This window comes from Oncorhynchus clarkii, chromosome 29, assembly GCF_045791955.1.
Source record: "Oncorhynchus clarkii lewisi isolate Uvic-CL-2024 chromosome 29, UVic_Ocla_1.0, whole genome shotgun sequence".
NCBI lineage: Eukaryota > Metazoa > Chordata > Actinopteri > Salmoniformes > Salmonidae > Oncorhynchus > Oncorhynchus clarkii.
Genome location: NC_092175.1, coordinates 3,700,634 through 3,720,497, shown reverse-complemented (window position 1 = coordinate 3,720,497; position 19,864 = coordinate 3,700,634). Strand labels below are relative to the sequence as shown.

The following is a 19,864-nucleotide window of genomic DNA, read 5'->3' as shown; positions in this document are numbered from 1 at the left end:
AAACTCGAATATATATTTTTAATGAATGCCAACAAAGCCACTACACTACATAACACTAAACAATACATTCACTGTGACCAGTGGTGTAAAAAATACTTTAAAGTACCCCAAAAAAAACAAATTAAGTAGTATCTTTACTATTTATATTTTTGACAACTATTACTTTACTACATTGCTAAAGAAAATATTGTACTTTTTACTCCATACATTTTCCCTGACAACCAAAAGCACTTGTTACATTTTGAATACTTAGCAGGACAGGAAAATTGTAAAATTCAAGCACTTATCAAGAGAAGACATGGTCATTCCTACTGCCTACCACTAACAGTGACAAATGGTGCCCACAAACTGTTAGGGCCTACATAAAGCTGTCCCAATAGCAGAGCTTTCTTTCCAGCACCATGGAGTGAATCCTTACCACTGCTACACCTGGCTATCAGTGGAGCCTTGTCTGGCAGTGAAACAGTTCATTCAGCCACATTTATTGCCTTTTTAAAAAATAAACAAAATGGCTGATATGGCTGACTTGTTTAAACAAATATGGTTTCTACTGACAATTGAGATGTACAAACTATGGCATAAGGGAACGATGAGCAAAAAAAGAGGCAATGTGTAATTTGGATTAAGACATTTAAGCGAGCTAAAACGGACTTAGTCAATAACTTTGTTTAGCACTTTTGAAATGTACAGCAACATAATTCAGAACCTGGGCCGTTCTTACAGTATTCTCCCTGTATGCCAAGTCAGAACTCATCGTTGTGCTGTTCTCAATTGAACAGGAAGGTGGCCTTTCGGTCCCTGTGTGCATATTTTGTCATGCACTCTGAAAAAAACAAGGTGGAATCATGACGTCAGTGATCTTAAGGCCGGAGCTCTAGAAAGAGGCCAGAGTTCCCAACTTGGAATTCCGAGTTGGATTACCGTTCAAAACATATTTTCCCAGTCGGAGCTCATTCTCCCCCTCCCCCAGTTCCCAGTTGTCTTGAATTCACTGAAGTCTGAGATTTCTCAGTTGTTTTGAACACGGCAAAAGTCATGTTGGATTGACAGCATTATTGGATGGCTGTGTGCCAGCAGCATTTTGCATGCGCAACAGAGTGGAGCAGACATTTTCTCTCTCCTATTGAAGAAATTTTAGTCATGTTGAAATATTATCGATTATATATTGTAAAAACAACCTGAGGATTGATTTATAAAAACGTTTGACATGTTTCTACGAACTTTACGGATACTATTTGGAATTTTCGTCTGCCTGGTCGTGACCACTCGAGCCTGTGGATCTCTGAACATACCTCCATTCGGTTGGCACGTTATTTTGGATATAAAAATTATCTTTATGGAACAAAAGGAACATTTATTGTGTAACTGGGAGTCTTGTGAGTGCAAACATCTGAAGATCATCAAAGGTAAGCGATTCATTTTATTGCTTTTCTGACTTCCGTGACCAATCTACTTGGCTGCTAGCTGTTTGTAATGTTTTGTTTACTGAGAGAGATGTCCTTACATAAACGCTTGGTATGCTTTCGCCTAAATGCTTTTTTGAAATCTGACACGCCAGGTGGATTAACAGCAAGTTAAGCTGTGTTTTGCTATATTGCACTTGTGATTTCATGAAAATGAAAAACTTTTAGTAATTTAATTTGAATTTGGCGCTCTGCAATTCAGCGGATCTTGACGGAAATGGTCCCGCTAACGGGATGGGTGCATCAAGAAGCTAGCAGAGCTTAAATACCCCAAAGCCACAGGCCTGGATAATATTCCTGCAAGGTTTCTCAAATTCTGCTGAGCAAATTGGCCTTTGTATTACAGATATTGTTAATCTATCTCTTGAACAGGGCATCTTTCCCAGAGACATGAAGCAAGCTAAAGTTATACCTCTGTATAAGAAGGGGATAAAGTCTGACCCTGGAAATTATAGGCCTGTATCTATCCTCATTGTAACATCAAAGATCCTGTAGAGAGTTGTGCTTGAGCAAATGAATATATGAATATATCAACAAACATTCTAATGGATGATTTTTAGTTTGTTTTTAGAAAAACATACTCCACTGATTCATGTCTACTTCACTGACTTCATCAGGAAAGAGATTGATGAGGGAAATCTCTGTGGAATAGTACTAATTGACCCATAAAAGGCCTTTGATACAGTTAACCACTGTCTCCTAATCTCCAAACTGGAGGCACCGGGGTTACGCAGTATCCCTCTAGGCTGGGTAAAGTCTTATTTATCAGGAAGAGAGCAAGTAGTAGCGGTTAATGCGTCACTGTCTCAGGCAAAACCAATGAGTTGTGGCGTTTCGCAGTGGAGCTTGCTTGGGCCTCTAATGTTTTTACTGTATATTAACGATATGAAAGATGCTTGTTCTTGCCGTCTTTTCGTGCGGATGACTACACTTCTGGTGTCTAACAAAAGTAAACTATGTTGGAGAGCATACTTAGCACAGAGCTTAGAGGAGTAGAGGTTGACCGATTTATGATTTTTCAACACCGATACCGATTTATTGGAGGAACAAAAAAGCCAATACCGATTAATCTACCATTTTTTTTTTATTATTTATTTTATTTGTAATAATGACAATTACAACAATACTGAATGAACACTTATTGTAACTTAATATAATACATCAATAGAATCAATTTAGCCTCAAGTAAATAATGAAACATGTTCAATTTGGTTTAAATAATGCAAAAACAAAGTGTTGGAGAAGAAAGTAGAAAGCTTACTGCATTCGCGTAACAGGCAGTCTGGAGTGCAACGAGAGAGAGGCAGGTCGTTATTGCGTTGGACTAGTTAACTGTAAGGGTGCGAGATTGATCCCCCGAGCTGACAAGGTTGAAAATCTGTCGTTCTGCCCCTGAACAAGGCAGTTAACCCACCGTTCCTAGGCCGTCATTGAAATTAAGAATGTGTTCTTAACTGACTTGCCTAGTTAAACAAAGGTATTAAAAAATATATATATATTTTTTTTAAACGGCAAATCGGCACCCAAAAATACCGATTTACGATTGTTATGAAAACTTGAAATCGGCCCTAATTAATCGGCCATTCCGACCTCTAGCTTGGAGATAATAAGCTATCTCTGCACTTGGGTAAAACTGAGGCAATTATTTTTGGATCCAGGCCTACATTGAGTAGGTCCACTGAAATCAGAGTAGAGTTAGGGGGTGAGGTGCTGACTAAAACTAAAACCTATGTTCGCTACCTGAGATGTATCCTTGATGGAAGCTTGGTAGGTGTGAGCATGGCCAATAAAGTTCTAGGGAAGGTTTATGCCTGGACTAAGTTTTTGGCTAGAAAGTCCAAACGGCTTGAAAAGGACTCCATAAAAGAGCCACAGCCCTCCATTCAATGCCATTTTGACTACGCTATTTCTTCCTGGTTTGGGGGATTATCTAAATGTATGATGGGGAAGCTCCAGATAGCCCAGAATAAGCTCATCAGGGTAGTAATTGAAGGCGAGTCCATGTATCCACATAGGCAGGAGCTGCTTTCAGGAAGTAAACTGGCTGCCTGTTGAGGCTAGGGTGCCCAAGATTAGACTATGTTTGGTTTACAGGAGTATTTATGGTCCTGCGCCCAGATATCTAAGTGATTACAATCACAGCACCAGATCAGGTTTTGCTGATGTGTGCTTATGCAGGTTCAGGAGTAATGCTGGGAAAGGGTACTTTCTTGTATAATGGAGCCTCAGAATGGAATGAGTTGCCTCTGCCTATAAAAACAATGTCCTCTCTGGGCAGCTTTAAAAATAAAGTGAAAATATGTTTGTCTTCTGTGCCCATGTGAATAACCCCTACGATGTAACTGCAATGATGAGATAGATGTTGTTCTTTGTTTTTTTATGTTTTATCTCAATGCCATACTGTGTTGGATCTTGCCGAGCCATCTTGTCTCAAGAGGACCACCATGGAAATAAGTCCCAGGCTTTATTGTGTGTTATCCTCCATGTGCATGTTTGGCCTTTTCATGTTTTTATGTGTACTTAAAAAAAAAAGAAATGGTCAAATTAATAAACTAAACTAAATGGATTGAACAGCCTGTGTGCTCCTTTTAGCTAGGCCTGAGCTAGAGTTCAACATGCCTGTGAGGGTCTAAACCAGGACTGCCCAATTCCAGTCCTGGAGGGTTTTCATCCTCTCCTTCTAATCAGGGATTCATTCAAACCTGGGACACCAGGTGAGTGCAATTAACTACCAGGTAGAAACGAACTGAAATTTAGGCTGCCCTGGTCTAAACATTCCACACTAATGGAGCAGGTGGACCAGGTGATGTCCACTATGTGACCACTCTGGAGCAAACAAGACCCAGGTGGCTTGTGGTTGTAACCTTCCCTCACTGATCTACACTCCTGTCCTCAAATAAACTCAGTTCATCTCTTTGTCTTGGTCTCCTTATCCAAATGTAACGGGCTCACCTTTTGTCATACTTTTAACTGAACATAGGCTTCAATTTCCCTTGAGAATCGTTAATTTTCTTTTTAAACCTACAGTTATATCCTTGCTACCCCTTCAGCCTGTATCTAAAGTGATATTTAAATTCTCATCGAAGTGTAAAAATCCTCTCCTTATTTTCTGACAGAAAATAGTTAAAGCGGGAGATAAGGACCTGGACGGCCAGTTGGACTTCGAAGAGTTTGTCCACTATCTGAGAGACCACGAGAAGAAGCTCCGGCTGGTCTTCAAAAGCTTGGACACTAAGAACGATGGTAGGAACACCGAGAGGGGCCGCATAGGCCGGAGCCACACAACCACTGAATGCATTCACTTGTATCACTATGTTTATCTTAAACCACGGTTTAGCCTACAAAGTGCTATGCTGTACTATTCACTTGGGGGGAAATTATGCATTGGGTTTAGCTGTGCATGCACAATGACATTAACTGAGGAAATTCAGCCTTTAGGTCTATTACATTGAGGTACTATTTTATAAGCTGGTAGTAAAAAACTTTGATATAATATCCGGTCAGTGAGATCCCTTACGAGTGGCTGATGTTGATGTTTACTCTTTTACCCCGCAGGTCGTATTGACAAGCAGGAAATCATGCAGTCCCTTCGAGACCTGGGGGTTAACATCTCCGAGCAGCAGGCAGAGAAGATCCTCAAAAGGTAAGGCTGTCAACCTGGGCCGAGGTGTCTCCCGTCTCACCAACACTCTTGTCTAAACCATTAGCTCTAAGTGTCTGTCTGTGTTAGTCAGTCCAGCATGCATTTTGTCTCTTCTCTACCTCATACTCCCTCTTACTTCTTACTCTCTCTACTTTTTTGCCCCCTTTCTCCGTTTCACCTCTAATTCTTGACTGTTTGCAGTCAGTGTCGTTTTTTTACCACGGCGGTTAGCTAGATGCTTGAGTCAACTATCTCGAGTCCACCAGAACCTTCCACAGAAGTGTTTCCCTCCAAGCACCGGGATACTGCCTGCTAGCCCTGGTCAGAGCTGCCATTCCTATGCTGTCATGGCTTTTTTTGGGGCTTGGCCTTTTATAGATATAAGGAAGCACACTTTTTAGGCATATTGGTTTGAGGAGGAAACTATAATTTACTCTGGTTAATATAAACCTAGTGATATTTTCTTCTCTGACTGAAGTGAAGCGTTGCATCTTTGTTTTAATACCAATATGTAGATTTAATTTCATTTTTGTTACATATTAAGCCATTTACCACCATGTCCAATATGGAATCACTGAATCACTAAGATTCCATGATATCCCCCTTCTTTCTTTTTAGTTCTAAATGTGTGTGTGTGCTTCACCCTGTCCTCTCATTTTCTGTGCCACCCCTCTCCCTTTTCTCTCTCTCTTTCAACCTCTTGCTGGTCTCAGAATAATGTAGTAAGTAATGGAATCCTCTCCGTCTGCTTGCCCTACTACAACCCTACTACAAACCAATGCATCGTCTTCGCTTCTTATTCTACTGTGTTTCTGCCCTCCAAGTTTTTTTTCTCTTCTCATTATTACAAAGAAAGCGACAGAAAAGGCTGCATCCCTTCAATTGCTTGTGAAAAATCCAAATTAAGAAGAGTACTGAATGATTCCCAACACACAAAATGCTCATTTCATGCTTCAATTCGGAAAGGTAAAAAAGCAGCACTTAAAGGCTTTTTACCTTTTATCCAAAAGGTGTGCATGTGTGAGCATACTGCTTCTGAATTCAGGCGCACACACACACAGGTGGTCTGGTGAAACAAAAGAGAATATGCGCTGTAAAAAGCTACATTGTAATGGTTCTGGTCTTTTCTGTTTCTCTTGTCAACAGCATGGACAAGAATGGCACGATGACCATCGACTGGAACGAGTGGAGAGACTACCACCTACTGCACCCCGCCGATAACATTCCCGAGATCATCCTGTACTGGAAACACTCAACGGTAAGGCTAGGTTAGAAAGAAAAACAACACTTTTTCTCTCAGGGTTGTTCAAAATAACAAGCTTTGGTGGTTTTTCATCAAGTAAAAACTACCAGGATAGTATGAAACACATTTGTATCACTGTCTTCAGCTATTAAAGCTTTGAATGACAAATACTGTAAACAAAGGAAGCATTTTTTAAGGGCTGTTTTTCCTTTTTTTCTTTATAGAAAAGCATAGTTGTGTTCGTATATTGTTAATGGTCCCACAGACACTCTCCATGCCCCAGCCGTATTAGCCGTCTAGGCCCTGACCAGGGTTCCCGGAAATACTCCCTGAAGGAGCCAAACGGGTCACTGTGATCCTGTTTAATCCCCTTGAACAGATCAACCAACCACCTTCCGCTGACGTCAATCAGCAAAGCTTTTCCACAACCTGTTAGGCCAGGAGGGCAGACAGCCGTTCCTGTAGATCATAGTGGAGATCGTGTTCACAAAGGTCCATTCTTATATTGGAGTGACACGGGACCATAAGAAGTACTGTTGCTTACATGAATTAGAGTTTTGGAGCAGGATGCCTTTTTAATTTGATTCCCCCCGGTGAATGTTATATCCTCATCGGTTCGACCAGCTATCACGGTACGTTTGCGCGTGCCACAGGGGGGACCTGTTTTAAATTGGGAGACTACCACTCTCTTAAGTGGACTTGAACTTAAGGGTATTTGAATGGGTTAAAAGAGGCTCTCGCCGCTGAAACACAGTTGGTGCTCTCAAGATTTGTCGTGACCCCCAACCCCCTTCTAAGACCGCAAAGTTAATGTGAAGAGACATTCCTGTTTAAATTATCGTGGGCCACCGACTGGCTGATCCCCTGCAGGAGGTGGAACTGTTTTGTAATACCGGTTTACATACTGTAAACCTGTGATGATCCTCTGCCTTATTGGACCCCCCTCTACAGTTGTCAAAACAAAGCTTTCAATTATATCCCAATGGGATGCCTATATGTGTTGGCTAATGATTTCATAATACTGTTGGTCACAGGTTAGAATCAGGAAAATTGACCCACCAACTTTTTATGTCAATTGTGTGTGTGGGGTCCTCCTTCCACTGCCCTGACCTGCTCCTGTCTGTCTGTAGATATTCGATGTGGGGGAGAGTTTGATGGTGCCAGATGAGTTTACAGCCGAGGAAAAGAAGACTGGGATGTGGTGGCGACACTTAGTGGCTGGAGGGGCAGCCGGCGCCGTGTCTCGAACCTGCACCGCACCCCTGGACCGGCTCAAAGTGCTCATGCAGGTAAGGGCACTCCCAGGGGAGAATTTTTAAAAAGCTGACCTCAGTTAAGAATGAAAAAGACAAACTCCAGTTATTTTTGTGTTCACACTGCAAGAGAACCCCGATCCTCTTGAATGCAACCATTCTTAGTTCACTTCAACAGATGCACTCGTGTCAGCAGAAGCCCACTGGGATAACTCAGTTTGTTCTTCTTTATCTTTTCATCCCATGCTCCATCTATCTGTGTCCACTTATTCCCAGTGTTTTTTTTATGAGCGGATAGATGGAAACGGAGCACTATAACAGTAAAATGACATGAAAACATGAACAATGTGTTGACACATTCCATCAACATTATAGAGAGGAGAAAAATGGACTTGTTTCAAGTCGGTTAAAAAACTTGCTCACCTGCCAACATGGCGATTGAATGATGTAACGATCTGTCTTACGGTTTCATTACCAGGTCCACGCCTCCCGTACCAACAGCATGTGCATTGCCGGCGGCTTCACCCACATGATACGCGAGGGCGGTATGTGGTCACTATGGCGAGGCAATGGCATGAACGTCATCAAGATCGCCCCTGAGTCAGCCATCAAGTTCATGGCTTACGAGCAGGTAACCCTATTGTTCAGCACCTTTACTTTAATATGACGAGACCCTTTCTAGTGCTGTCAAGTTGGAGTCAATTAATGTTTTGCTATTAACCGCTCTGTAGTTTACTGTCCTTCTGTAAAAAATGTCTCCTTCAGACTTTGTCTAGGAACATACTCAGAGGAAATACCACTATAAGCTCCTGTCACTTACCAAGTTGGTTTTGACTATGGCCTCTCACAGTTGAACTCAAATACTCTTGAGGACGGTCACTAACCAGAGTTGTGTTGTACAGATCAAACGTTTGATAGGCAGCAACCAGGAGACACTGGGCATCCTGGAGAGGTTTGTGGCGGGATCTCTGGCAGGAGCCATCGCCCAGAGCAGCATCTACCCCATGGAGGTGTTGAAGACCCGCCTAGCCCTGAGGAAGACGGGACAGTTCTCTGGCATCGCTGACTGCGCCAAACACATCTTCCGGAAGGAGGGCATGGCCGCCTTCTACAAGGGCTACATTCCCAACTTGATAGGCATCATCCCCTACGCTGGCATCGACCTGGCTGTCTACGAGGTGTGTGTGTCAAGGTTTACTTTAGGAAAACGTGACACCGGTCAACGTGACCGGGTAGATTTAAATTAACTGTCCGTTATGGGAAATTTAGGGGACCCATATGCATTGGGTATTGTAACCCATTAGCGTGTTTACCACAGTGCTCAAAATGACAGAAATCACATTTAGATTATGGGTGATGCATCATAACAGAACATGCAACTCCTGTAAAGAAGCCGCCAATTAAACATTATTTTCAAACATTTGCCAAAATGCAATAAGTGGGAAAACAACATTCTGAACAGAGCCCCTGATGGGAGCGGATCCATAAGCCTATGTGACAGATGAAAATCTCAGTTACAAATGGGTTGCTAATATGACTGACTATTCTTCTGCACAACGAAAGACAGTAGATATTAAAACCAATAGAACAGAAGAGAAATGGCATATAAGGAATTCTTTCATAGGTGGCGTGTTCAATTTCCCCTAAAGTAAATTGAAATAAATTTGCCCAAAATTTAAAATCACTCCTGTCTATTCAAAATACTTCACCAGAGAGCATGACTTAGCAACATAGGAATCAAGAATCATTAGCTTCTTTAAAAATAAATTTGCTGTGGATTGTTTCAAATCACAAGCTTGTGTAGGCTTATGCCAATATGGGCAAAACGTGTGGCAATTGGCCAAGCTGATGAGCTGTCAGTGAATTGGCAAAGCTGATGAGCTGTCAGTGAAAAGCATCTAAAATATGTGTGAAGATAATATATCTTGAGTATAATTTAAAATGTTTCGACAAGAAGGGGGGTGATGTGTGGTGACGATATAGGGACGTCCCTCTCCAGAATGCGCTCAGCTCTCCAGAATGCACTTAGCTGTCTCTCACCAATTCTTGCGCATTCATTGTGTGAATTGGTTTTCCCCCTTGTTTATTTTTATAAATTTCCATTACATACAGTAAGCTCAAAGTATTGGGACAGTGACAATTTTGTTTTGGTTCTGTACTCCAGCACTTTGGATTTGAAGTGATACGATGACTGAGGTTGAAGTTCAGACTGTCAACTTTAATTTGAGGGTATTTTCATCTATATTGGGTGAACCGTTTAGAAATTACAGCACTCTTTGTGCGTAATCCCTCCGTTTTAGGGGACCAAACGTATCGGGACAAATTGACTTGTGTGTTAATGTGGTGAAAGTTTAGTATTTGGTCCCATATGCTTAGCATGCAATGATTACTTCAAGCTTGTGACAACCTTGTTGGATGCATTTGTTTTGGTTGTGTTTCAGATTATTTTGTGCACAATAGAAATTAATGGTAAATAATGTACTGTTATTTTGGTGTCACTTTTATTGTAAATTAGAATGTTTCTAAACACTTCTACATTAATGTGGTTGCTTCCATGATTAAATAATTGGGAATAATAATGAGTGGGGAAGATAGAAGCACAGATATCATACCCCCAAGACATGCTAACCTCTCACAATTACAATAACAGGGGGAGGTTAACATTTTTTGGGGGGGGGGGTATGATATTTATGCCACTAACTTTCTCACTCATCGTTGCTGCTTATCGAATTTGGCCCGCAGGTGATTTTATTTGTCTGTATATACGGTGCATTCGGAAAGTATTCAAACCCCTTCCCTTTTTCCACATTCTGTTACGTTACAGCCTTATTCTAACATTGATGAGTTTTATTTAATCCATCTACACATAATACCCCAAAATGACAAAGCGAAAATAGGTTTAAAAATAAAGTACTTAAATACCTTAACACCAGCAATTGAGCTCATACTCCAAAGTATCCCCACGCATAAGTGCGATATACTGTACGTGATCGACCCGCAAGTTCGCTAGTGACAACTTCAGCCAACCCAGTTGATTGATATGATGCAATGTTGCACTTCACTAGCAATAGCTCAAGTCAAGACAGATAAAAAAGGGAGGCAGACAGGCTGAGTAGAGAGATGAAAGCGATTAGAAATAACCTGAATTTCTTCAGGATATTTTGTACTGTTTGTGTCGGCTTAATGTACAGTGCGTTCGGGAAGTATTCAGACCCCTTGACTTTTTCCACATTTTGTTACGTTACAGCCTTGTTATAAAATTGATTATATATATACCCTATAATGACAGTGAAAACAGGTTTAGACTTATATTTAAATGTATTAAAGAAAAAATGTATCACATTTACATAAGTATTCAGACCCTTTACTCAGTATTTTGTCGAAGCACCTTTGGCAGCGATTTACAGCCTTGAGTCTTCTTGGGTATGACGCTACAAGCTTGGCACACCTGTATTTGGGATTTTCTTCCATTCTTCTCTGCAGATCCTCTGGATGAGGAGCGTCGCTGCACAGTTATTTTCAGGTCTCTCCGGAGCTGTTCAATCGGGTTCAATTCCGGGCTTGAGGACTGGAGCAGGTTTTCAACAAGGATCTCTACTTTGCTTCGTTCATCTTTCACTTGATCCTGACTAGTCTCCCAGTCCCTGCAGCTGAAAAACATCCCCACAGTATGATGATGCCCCCACCATGCTTCACCGAAGGGATAGTGCCAGGTTTCCTCCAGATGTGACGCTTTGCATTCAGGCCAAAGAGTTCAATTTTAGTTTCATCAGATCAGAGAATGTTGTTAATCATGGTCTTTAGGTGCCTTATGGAAAACTCCAAGCGGGCTGTCGTGTGCCTTTTACTGAGGAGTGGCTTCTGTCTTGCCACTCTACCATAAAGGCCTGATTGGTGGACTGCTGCAGAGATGGTTGTCCTTCTGGAAGGTTCTCCCATCTCCACAGAGGAACTCTAGCGCACCGTCAGAGTGACCGTCGGGTTCTTGGTCACCTCCCAGACCAAGGCCTTTCTCCCCCGATTACTCAGTTTGGCCGGGCAGCCAATTTTGCGCTACTCCCAATCACGGTTGGTTGTAATACAGCATGGAATTGAACAAGGGTCTGTAGTGACGCCTCTAGCACTGAGATGCAGTGGCTTAGACCGCTGTGCCACTCGGGAGCCCAGCTTTAGGAAGAGTCTTGGTGGATCCGAACTTCTTCTATTTAAGAATGATGTGGGCCACTGTGTTCTTGGGGACCTTCAAAGCTGCAGAAATGTTTTGGTACCCTTCCCCAGATCTGTGCCTCGACACAATCCTGTTTCTGAGCTTTACAGACAATTCCTTCGAACTCTTGGTTTTTGCTCTGTCCTGCACTGTCAACTGTAGGACCTTATATAGACAGCTGTGTGCCTTTCCAAATCATGTCCAATCAATTGAATTTACCACAGGTGGACTCCAATCAAGTTGTAGAAACATCACAAGGCTGATAAGTGGAAACAGGATGCCCCTGAGCTCAATTTCAATTTATTTCGCGTCTCATAGCAAAGCGTCTGAATAAAAGCACATGTTTTACAGCCGCAACCAACTGGGGAGACGCAGAAGAAATCCAGTTGAAAATAGGCTTTGTAGGCCTGTGCTGTGCGCATGTGATAGTTGTTCGTCATCATGCATCTTATTTACCTAACGAAGACACACACTCGACTGGTATTTCCATCAATGAATGAATTTGGCCGGCAATTAAAAAATATAAATAAATATTGGCCAAAAGCCAGCAATTACTGTCTAACGGAAATTGTGTGTGTTGCTAGGAGACTTTGTAATAATATTAGGACATAAGTCTCCTCTCTGGTTTTATCAATCAGAACTACACATTTTCTCTCTTCAACTAACCATTTTCTCTATCTTTCTTTTTCCCACTCTTTTGTCTCCATCCAGACTCTGAAGAACTCATGGCTGCAGCGCTATGCCACAGACAGTGCTGACCCGGGGGTGTTCGTGCTGTTAGCCTGCGGTACCACCTCCAGCACCTGTGGACAGCTGGCCAGCTACCCCCTGGCCCTGGTCAGGACCCGAATGCAGGCTCAAGGTACACCCACTGCCAAAACCTATTTGGAGTTTCATTAGATAACTTGCATAGAATTAGTTAGTGAAAGGTTTGTTTCATGGACCCACCAAAATCTGTGGTACCAAGGAATTTGTTAATCTGGGATGTATAATGTCTGCCTTCATATTGGTAGTGAGGTACAGGGGTATTGGTATTTTATTACATATACAGTGCCTTGCGAAAGTATTCGGCTCCCTTGAACTTTGCGACCTTTTGCCACATTTCAGGCTTCAAACATAAAGATATAAAACTGTATTTTTTTGTAAAGAATCAACAACAAGTGGGACACAATCATGAAGTGGAACGACATTTATTGGATATTTCAAACTTTTTTAACAAATCAAAAACTGAAAAAATTGGGCGTGCAAAATTATTCACCTTCACATTGAAATTCGATGCCAATTGCGTTAGGTTCTTGCTGATGTTGGATTAGTTCTGTAGGTGGTCTTTGTCCTTTCAACGTGGGGACTGCCAGTCCGCACGTCCCTGGAACAGAAAGTTCTTCAAGGGGCTTATATAGGATTGGGAGAGAGGGCCGTGTTTCATAGTTTACAACCCATGTCTGTTCACTTGGGCGGGGCCTCTGAGTGGGCAGAGTGGTGTTATGACAAACCGTTCTCTCATTTAAGAAGCTAAAATTACATTTCATATTTTCAGTTTCATATTTAAACATTTAAATTGCACAACAATTCCATGTGAATCTGATAACTAGAATGTGTAGACTTTCCAAGATACAGTTTATGTCGTCCTATCATCAGTAATAATGTCTCCGACGCCAACTGATCTGTCATGTTCATTAAGTACGCATATTTTCAACTGGTTGGATTACTGAAATATGGTTCCGTTTCCCATCTTTTGATGTCACCAGACTCTCAATGTTAACAAAAGGATTTTCAATAGTCACATCGGTAAAGTAGAGGGAAAAGGGGGAAGGTATTTATGGGGGTCCTAAACCTCCCCCTCAAGCCAAAGTCATGACACTATATACAGTAGCGAGGCTACATACAGTCACCGGTTAGTTAGGCTGATTTGAGGTAGTATGTACATATGGTTAAAGTGACTATGCATATATGATGAACAGAGTAGCAGTAGCGTAAAGAGGGGTTGTTGGGTGGCGGGAAATAAAGCAGATTTCCCGGTAAACCAATGTGCGGGAGCACTGGTTGGTCGGGCCAATTGAGGTAGTATGTACATATCTTGTCTCATCGCTACAACTCCCGTACGGGCTCGGAAGAGACGAAGGTTGAAAGTCATGCGTTCTCCGATACACAACCCAACCAAGCCGCACTGCTTCTTAACACAGCGCGCATCCAACCTTGGAAGCCAGCCACACCAATGTGTCGGAGGAAACACCGTGCACCTGGCAACCTTGGTTAATGTGCACTGCGCCCGGCCCACCACAGGAGTCGCTGGTGCGCGATAAGAAAAGGATTTCCCTACCGGCCAAACCCTCCCTAACCCGGACGACGCTAGGCCAATTGTGCGTCGCCCCACGGACCTCCCGGGCGTGGCCGTTTACGACAGAGCCTGGGCGCAAACCCAGGACTCTGATGGCACAGCTGGCGCTGCAGTACAGCGCCCTTAACCACTGCGCCGCCCGGGTAAACTGTTGAAGCCTTTTTGTCCTAGACTTGGCACTCCGGTACCGCTTGCCATGAGGTAGTAGCTGGAACAGTCTATGACTGGGGTGGCTGGGGTCTTTTGACAATTTTTAGAGCCTTCCTCTGACACCACCTGGTGTAGAGGTCCTGGATGGCAGGCAGTTTAGCTCCAGTGATGTACTGGGCTGTCATCACTACCCTCTGTAGTCCTTGCGGTCGGAGGCCGAGCAATTGCCGTACCAGGCAGTGATGCAACCAGTCAGGATGCTCTCGATGTTGCAGCTATAGAAACTTTTGCCAAATCTGCCAAATCTTTGTAGTTTCCTGAGGGGGAATAGGCTTTGTCGTGCCCTCTTCACAACTGTCTTGGTGTGTTTGGACCATTCTAGTTTGTTGGTGATGTGCACACCACGTAAGCTCTCAACCTGCTCCACTACAGCCCCGTCGATGAGTATGGGGGCATACTCTGTCCTCCTTTTCTCTGACCTCCCTATAGGCTGTCTCGTCATTGTCGTTGAACAGGCCTACCACTGTTGTGTTGTCTGCAAATTTAATGATGGTGGAGTCGTGCCTGGCCATGGAGTCGTGGGTGAACAGGGAGTACAGGAGGGGACTGAGCATGCACCCCTGGGGGACTCCAGTGTTGAGGATCAGCGTGGCAGATGTGTTGCTACCTACCCTCACCACCTCGGGGCGGCCTGCCAGGAAATCCAGGATCCAGTTGCAGAGGGAGGTGTTTGTCCCAGGATCCTTAGCTTAGTGATACTATGGTGTTGAATGCTGAGCTGTAGTCAATGAATAGCATTCTCACATAAGTGTTCCTTTTGTCCAGGGGGGAAAGGGCAGTGTGGAGTGCAATAGAGATTGCATCTGTGGATCTGTTTGGGCGGTATGCAAATTGGAGTGGGACTAGGGTTTTTGGGATAATGGTGTTGATGTGAGCCATTACCAGCCTTTCAAAGCACTTCATGGCTACAGACGTGAGTGCTACGGGTCTGTAGTCATTTAGGCAGGTTGCCTTTGTTCTTGGGCACAGGGACTATGTTGGTCTGCTTGAAGCATGTTGGTATAACAGACTCAATCAGGGACATGTTGAAAATGTCAGGGTAGACACCTGCCAGTTGGTCAGCACATGCCCAGAGCACACGTCCTGGTAATCCGTCTGGCCCCGCAGCGTCGGCGTGATCACACAGTTGTCCGGAACAGCTGATGCTCTCATGCTTGCCTCGAAGCGAGCATAGGTGATTTAGCTCGTCTGGTAGGCTCGTGTCACTGGGCAGCTCTCGGCTGTGCTTCCCTTTTGTAGTCTGCCACATAAGACAAGTGTCGGAGCCGGTGTAGTATGATTCAATCTTAGCCATGTATTGACGCTTTGCCCGATTGATGGTTCGTCGCAGGGCATAGCAGGATTTCTTGTAAGCTTCCGGGTTAGAGTCCCGCACCTTGAAAGCAGCAGCTCTGCCCTTTAGCTCATTGCAAATGTTTCCTGTAATCCATGGATTCTGGTTTGGGTATGTACATACAGTCACTGTGCGGATGACGTCCCCGATGCACTAAAGCCAGTGACTGATGTGGTGTACTCCTCAATGCCATCGGAAGAATCCCGGAACCTGTTCCAGTCTGTGATAGCAAAACCGTTCTGTAGTTTAGCATCTGCTTCATCTGACCACTTTTTTATAGACCGAGTCACTGGTGCTTCCTGCTTTAATTTTTGCTTGTAAACAGGAGGATAGCGTTGTGGTCGGATTTACCAAATGAAGGGCGAGGGATAGCTTTGTACGTGTCTCTGTGTGTGGAGTACAGGTGATCTAGAATTTTTTTTCCCCCTCTGGTTACACATTTAACCTGCTCATAGAAATGAGGTAGAACTGATTTAAGTTTCCCTGCATTAACGTCACCCGGCCACTAGGAGCGCCGCCTCTGGGTGAGTGGTTTCCTGTTTGCCTATTTCCTTATACAGCCGACTGAGTGCGGTCTTAGTGCCAGCATCTGTCTGTGGTGGTAAATAAACAGCCACGGAAAGTATAGCTGAAAACTCTCTAGGCAAGTAGTGTGGCCTGTAATTTATCACAATATACTCTACGTCAGGCTAGCAAAGTCTAGAGACATCCTCAAATTTCATGCACCAGCTGTTTACAAATATGCACAGACCGCCCCCTGTCGTCTTACCGGAGTGTGCTGTTCTATCTTGACGGTGCAGCGTATATCCCGCTAGCTGAATATCCATGTCGTCATTCAGCCACGATTCCGTGAAGCATACGGTGGTACAGTTTTTGATGTCCCGTTGGTCGGATATTTGTGATCGTACCTCGTCTAATTTATTGTCCAATGATTGCACGTTGGCGAGTAGTATTGATGGTAACGGCAGCTTTCCCACTCGCCTTCTGTGGGTCCTCACGAGGCATCCCGCTCTGTGTCCCCTGTACCTGCGTTTCTTCCTCTTGCAAATAACGGGGATGTTTGGACAGACCTACTCATCCAAGGCTTTTTCTTTATTTTTACTATTTTCTACATTGTAGAATAATAGTGAAGACATCTAAACTATGAAATAGCACACATGAAATCATGTAGTAACCAACAAACAAATCAACATACAGTTGAAGTCGGACGTTTACATACATCTTAGCCAAATACATTTAAACTCAGTTTTTCACAATTCCTGACATTTCATCCTAAAAAATTACCTGTTTTAGGTCAGTTAGGATCACCAATTTATTTTAAGAATGTGAAATGTCAGAATAATAGTAGAGATTTATTTCAGCTTTGATTTATTTTGTCACATTCCCAGTGGGTCAGACGTTTACATACACTCAATTAGTATTTGGTTGCATTGCCTTGGGTCAAATGTTTCGGGTAGCCTTCCACAAGCTTTCCACAATAAGTTGGGTGAAATTTTGGCCCATTCCTCCAGACAGAGCTGGTGTAACTGAGTCAGGTTTGTAGGCCTCCTTGCTCGCACATGCTTTTTCAGTTCTGCCCACAAATTTTCTATAGGATTGAGGTCAAGCCTTTGTGATGGCCACTCCAATACCTTGACTTTGTTGTCCTTAAGCCACAACTTTGGAAGTATGCTTGGGGTCATTGTCCATTTGGAAGACCCATTTGCGACCAAGCTTTAACTTCCTGACTGATGTCTTGAGATGTTGCTTCAATAACTTCCTGACTGATGTCTTCAGATGTTGCTTCAAAAACTTTACTCCCTCATGATGCCATCTATTTTGTGAAGTGCACCAGTCCCTCCTGCGGCAAAGCACCTCCACAACATGCTGCTGCTACCCCCGTGCTTCACGGTTGAGATGGTGTTCTTCGGCTTGCAAGCCTCCCCCTTTTCCTCCAAACATAACAATGGCCATTATGGCCAAACAGTTCTATTTTCTAAATCAAAATATATTTTATATTTGAGATTCTTCAAAGTAGCCACCCTTTGCCTTGACAGCTTTGCACACTCTTAGTATTCTCTCAACCAGCTTCACCTGTAATGCATTTCCAACAATGTTGAAGGAGTTCCCACATGCTGAGCACTTGTTGGCTGTTTTTCCTTCACTCTGCGGTCCAACTCAATTGGGATAAGGTCAAATGATTGTGGATGCCAGGTCATCTGGTGCAGCACTCAGACTTTTTTCACATATGGACTTTTTTCCCAAATAGGTCTTTCTTCTGTATACCACCCCTACCTTGTCACAACACAACTGATTGGCTCAAAAAATAAATTCCACAAAGTACAGAGATCCTTGAACAGGACAAGGACCTAGGCACACAGCAAAGACAATGCAGGCGTGGCTTCGGGACAAGTCTCTGAAATGTCCTTGAGTGGCCCAGCCAGAGCCCGGACTTGAACCGGATCGAACATCTCTGGAGAGACCTGAAAATAGCTGTGTCGCAACGCTCCCCATCCAACCTGACAGAGCTTGAGGGGATCTGTGGTGATGAATGGGAGAATCTCCCCAAATAAAGGTGTGCCAAGCTTGAAGCGTCATACCCAAGAAGACTCAGGGCTGTAATCGCTGCCAAAGGTGCTTCAACAAAGTACTGAGTAAAGGGTCTGAATACTTATGTAAATGTTATTTTTCCAGTTTATTTTTGCTTTGTGATTATGGCGTATTGTGTGTAAATTGATGAGGGGGGAAAACACTATTTTAATACATTGTGGAATAAGTCAAGGGGTCTAAATAGTTTCCGAATGCACTGTATATAGTTGCCACATCAGCATTGACCAGCATGGCTAATAATATTGACCATGACCCAGTTTCCAGAGTGGTGCATCCCTAGTGTTGATGTGTATTTCATGTCGCTCATCTTCTCATGTTTTTTCCCCTCAGCCACCATCGAGGGCGGTCCCCAGATGACCATGTCGGGGCTGTTCAAACACATTGTGAAGACTGAGGGTGCATTCGGACTTTACCGAGGCCTGGCCCCAAACTTCATGAAGGTCATTCCAGCGGTCAGCATCAGCTACGTGGTCTACGAGAACCTCAAGATGAGTCTGGGGGTGGTGTCACGTTGAGGCCTGGGGGGAGAGGGAGGTGTCACCTCCCCTGAAGGCCAAATTGTTCATTTTTGCTTTGCCAAGCAACGGTGCGGGTGACTCGGAATAAAGGGAGGAATCTCAGCAGACAGAGCTGGGGTTGTTAGAGACAATCTCATTCTGTAAATGTTATGAAGACAGATGGGGAAAAATATTACAACACTAAGGACAAAAAAACCGATGGAGAGATGGGAACGGACACTATGACTGGAAGGGAGGTGGGGATGGAGATCCTCTCACGTAGCTGTAATCTTAAAGTATCATTATGTAAGGAGTTATTTTGTTATCAATCCAGAGGCACGACACCATGAGTCCACTGTTGGCTTTTTATTATCAAATTGAAGACCCAGGTTAACTGAAAAGCAATCTCTTCACTGGAACTCCAGTATTCTCCAACTTGCTTGAAATTTGTTAACGGAAATGTATTTACTGTTATGTTCACTCAATAGTACTATCCTATAGGTGGCAGTATTAGTCAACCTATCTGGCTTGTGAAAGACTACTTTTCTAATTGTCATCTAAAGTTGTCCTATGTAATATGTATCCGCCTTAATGCAGCATTCATTAACGCGTAAGAGGCTGCAACTATTAGGGCATTAGCTGTTATTTGTCTGGAGGGAGCAAAACCTCAACTCACAATTTTGATTAATCTGGTTAATTCCATATTTTTCCGTTTTCTCATTGTATAGCTTGATGAGAATGTTAAACAACTGATTTGAACAGAAAGGGCAATGCAGGTTGGATGCCCATAGTGTATTATTGTCCACTTAGTCTTAAAAACGCTGGTAAGAAGTGTGTATGTCTTGATGCTAATACATTTTTTGTATTGTAACCAGATATTTAAATAAATATGGTCCAAGACAGGCAACGCTCAAAGAATAGATACTGTTAGCAGATGTTTAGTTACTATAACATATTCAGAAACTGTTAAAATATTGTTTTCCAAGATACAATGCAACACATAATGATACCTACTGATCAAGGGTTGAGACATTACGCTGTCACTTCCTGTGTAACATTTCAGACAGGAAGATGGTGATATTGAGTCG

The 19,864-nt window shown here is 43.2% G+C and overlaps 1 protein-coding gene across 1 annotated transcript in view; it reads left to right on the top strand.

The window, feature by feature from the left end:
- The window catches only part of LOC139388021 (calcium-binding mitochondrial carrier protein SCaMC-2-like), a 37,061-nt gene extending 17,197 nt beyond the window's left edge, over positions 1–19,864 (top strand). Inside the window, exons 2-9 of the mRNA XM_071134504.1 lie at positions 4,580–4,706; positions 5,019–5,106; positions 6,253–6,364; positions 7,480–7,638; positions 8,081–8,233; positions 8,505–8,780; positions 12,521–12,671; positions 18,610–19,864. Of these exons, the coding sequence (XP_070990605.1) occupies positions 4,580–4,706; positions 5,019–5,106; positions 6,253–6,364; positions 7,480–7,638; positions 8,081–8,233; positions 8,505–8,780; positions 12,521–12,671; positions 18,610–18,794 (1,251 nt within the window). The 3' untranslated portion in view covers positions 18,795–19,864. The remainder of the gene's footprint in view (positions 1–4,579; positions 4,707–5,018; positions 5,107–6,252; positions 6,365–7,479; positions 7,639–8,080; positions 8,234–8,504; positions 8,781–12,520; positions 12,672–18,609) is intronic.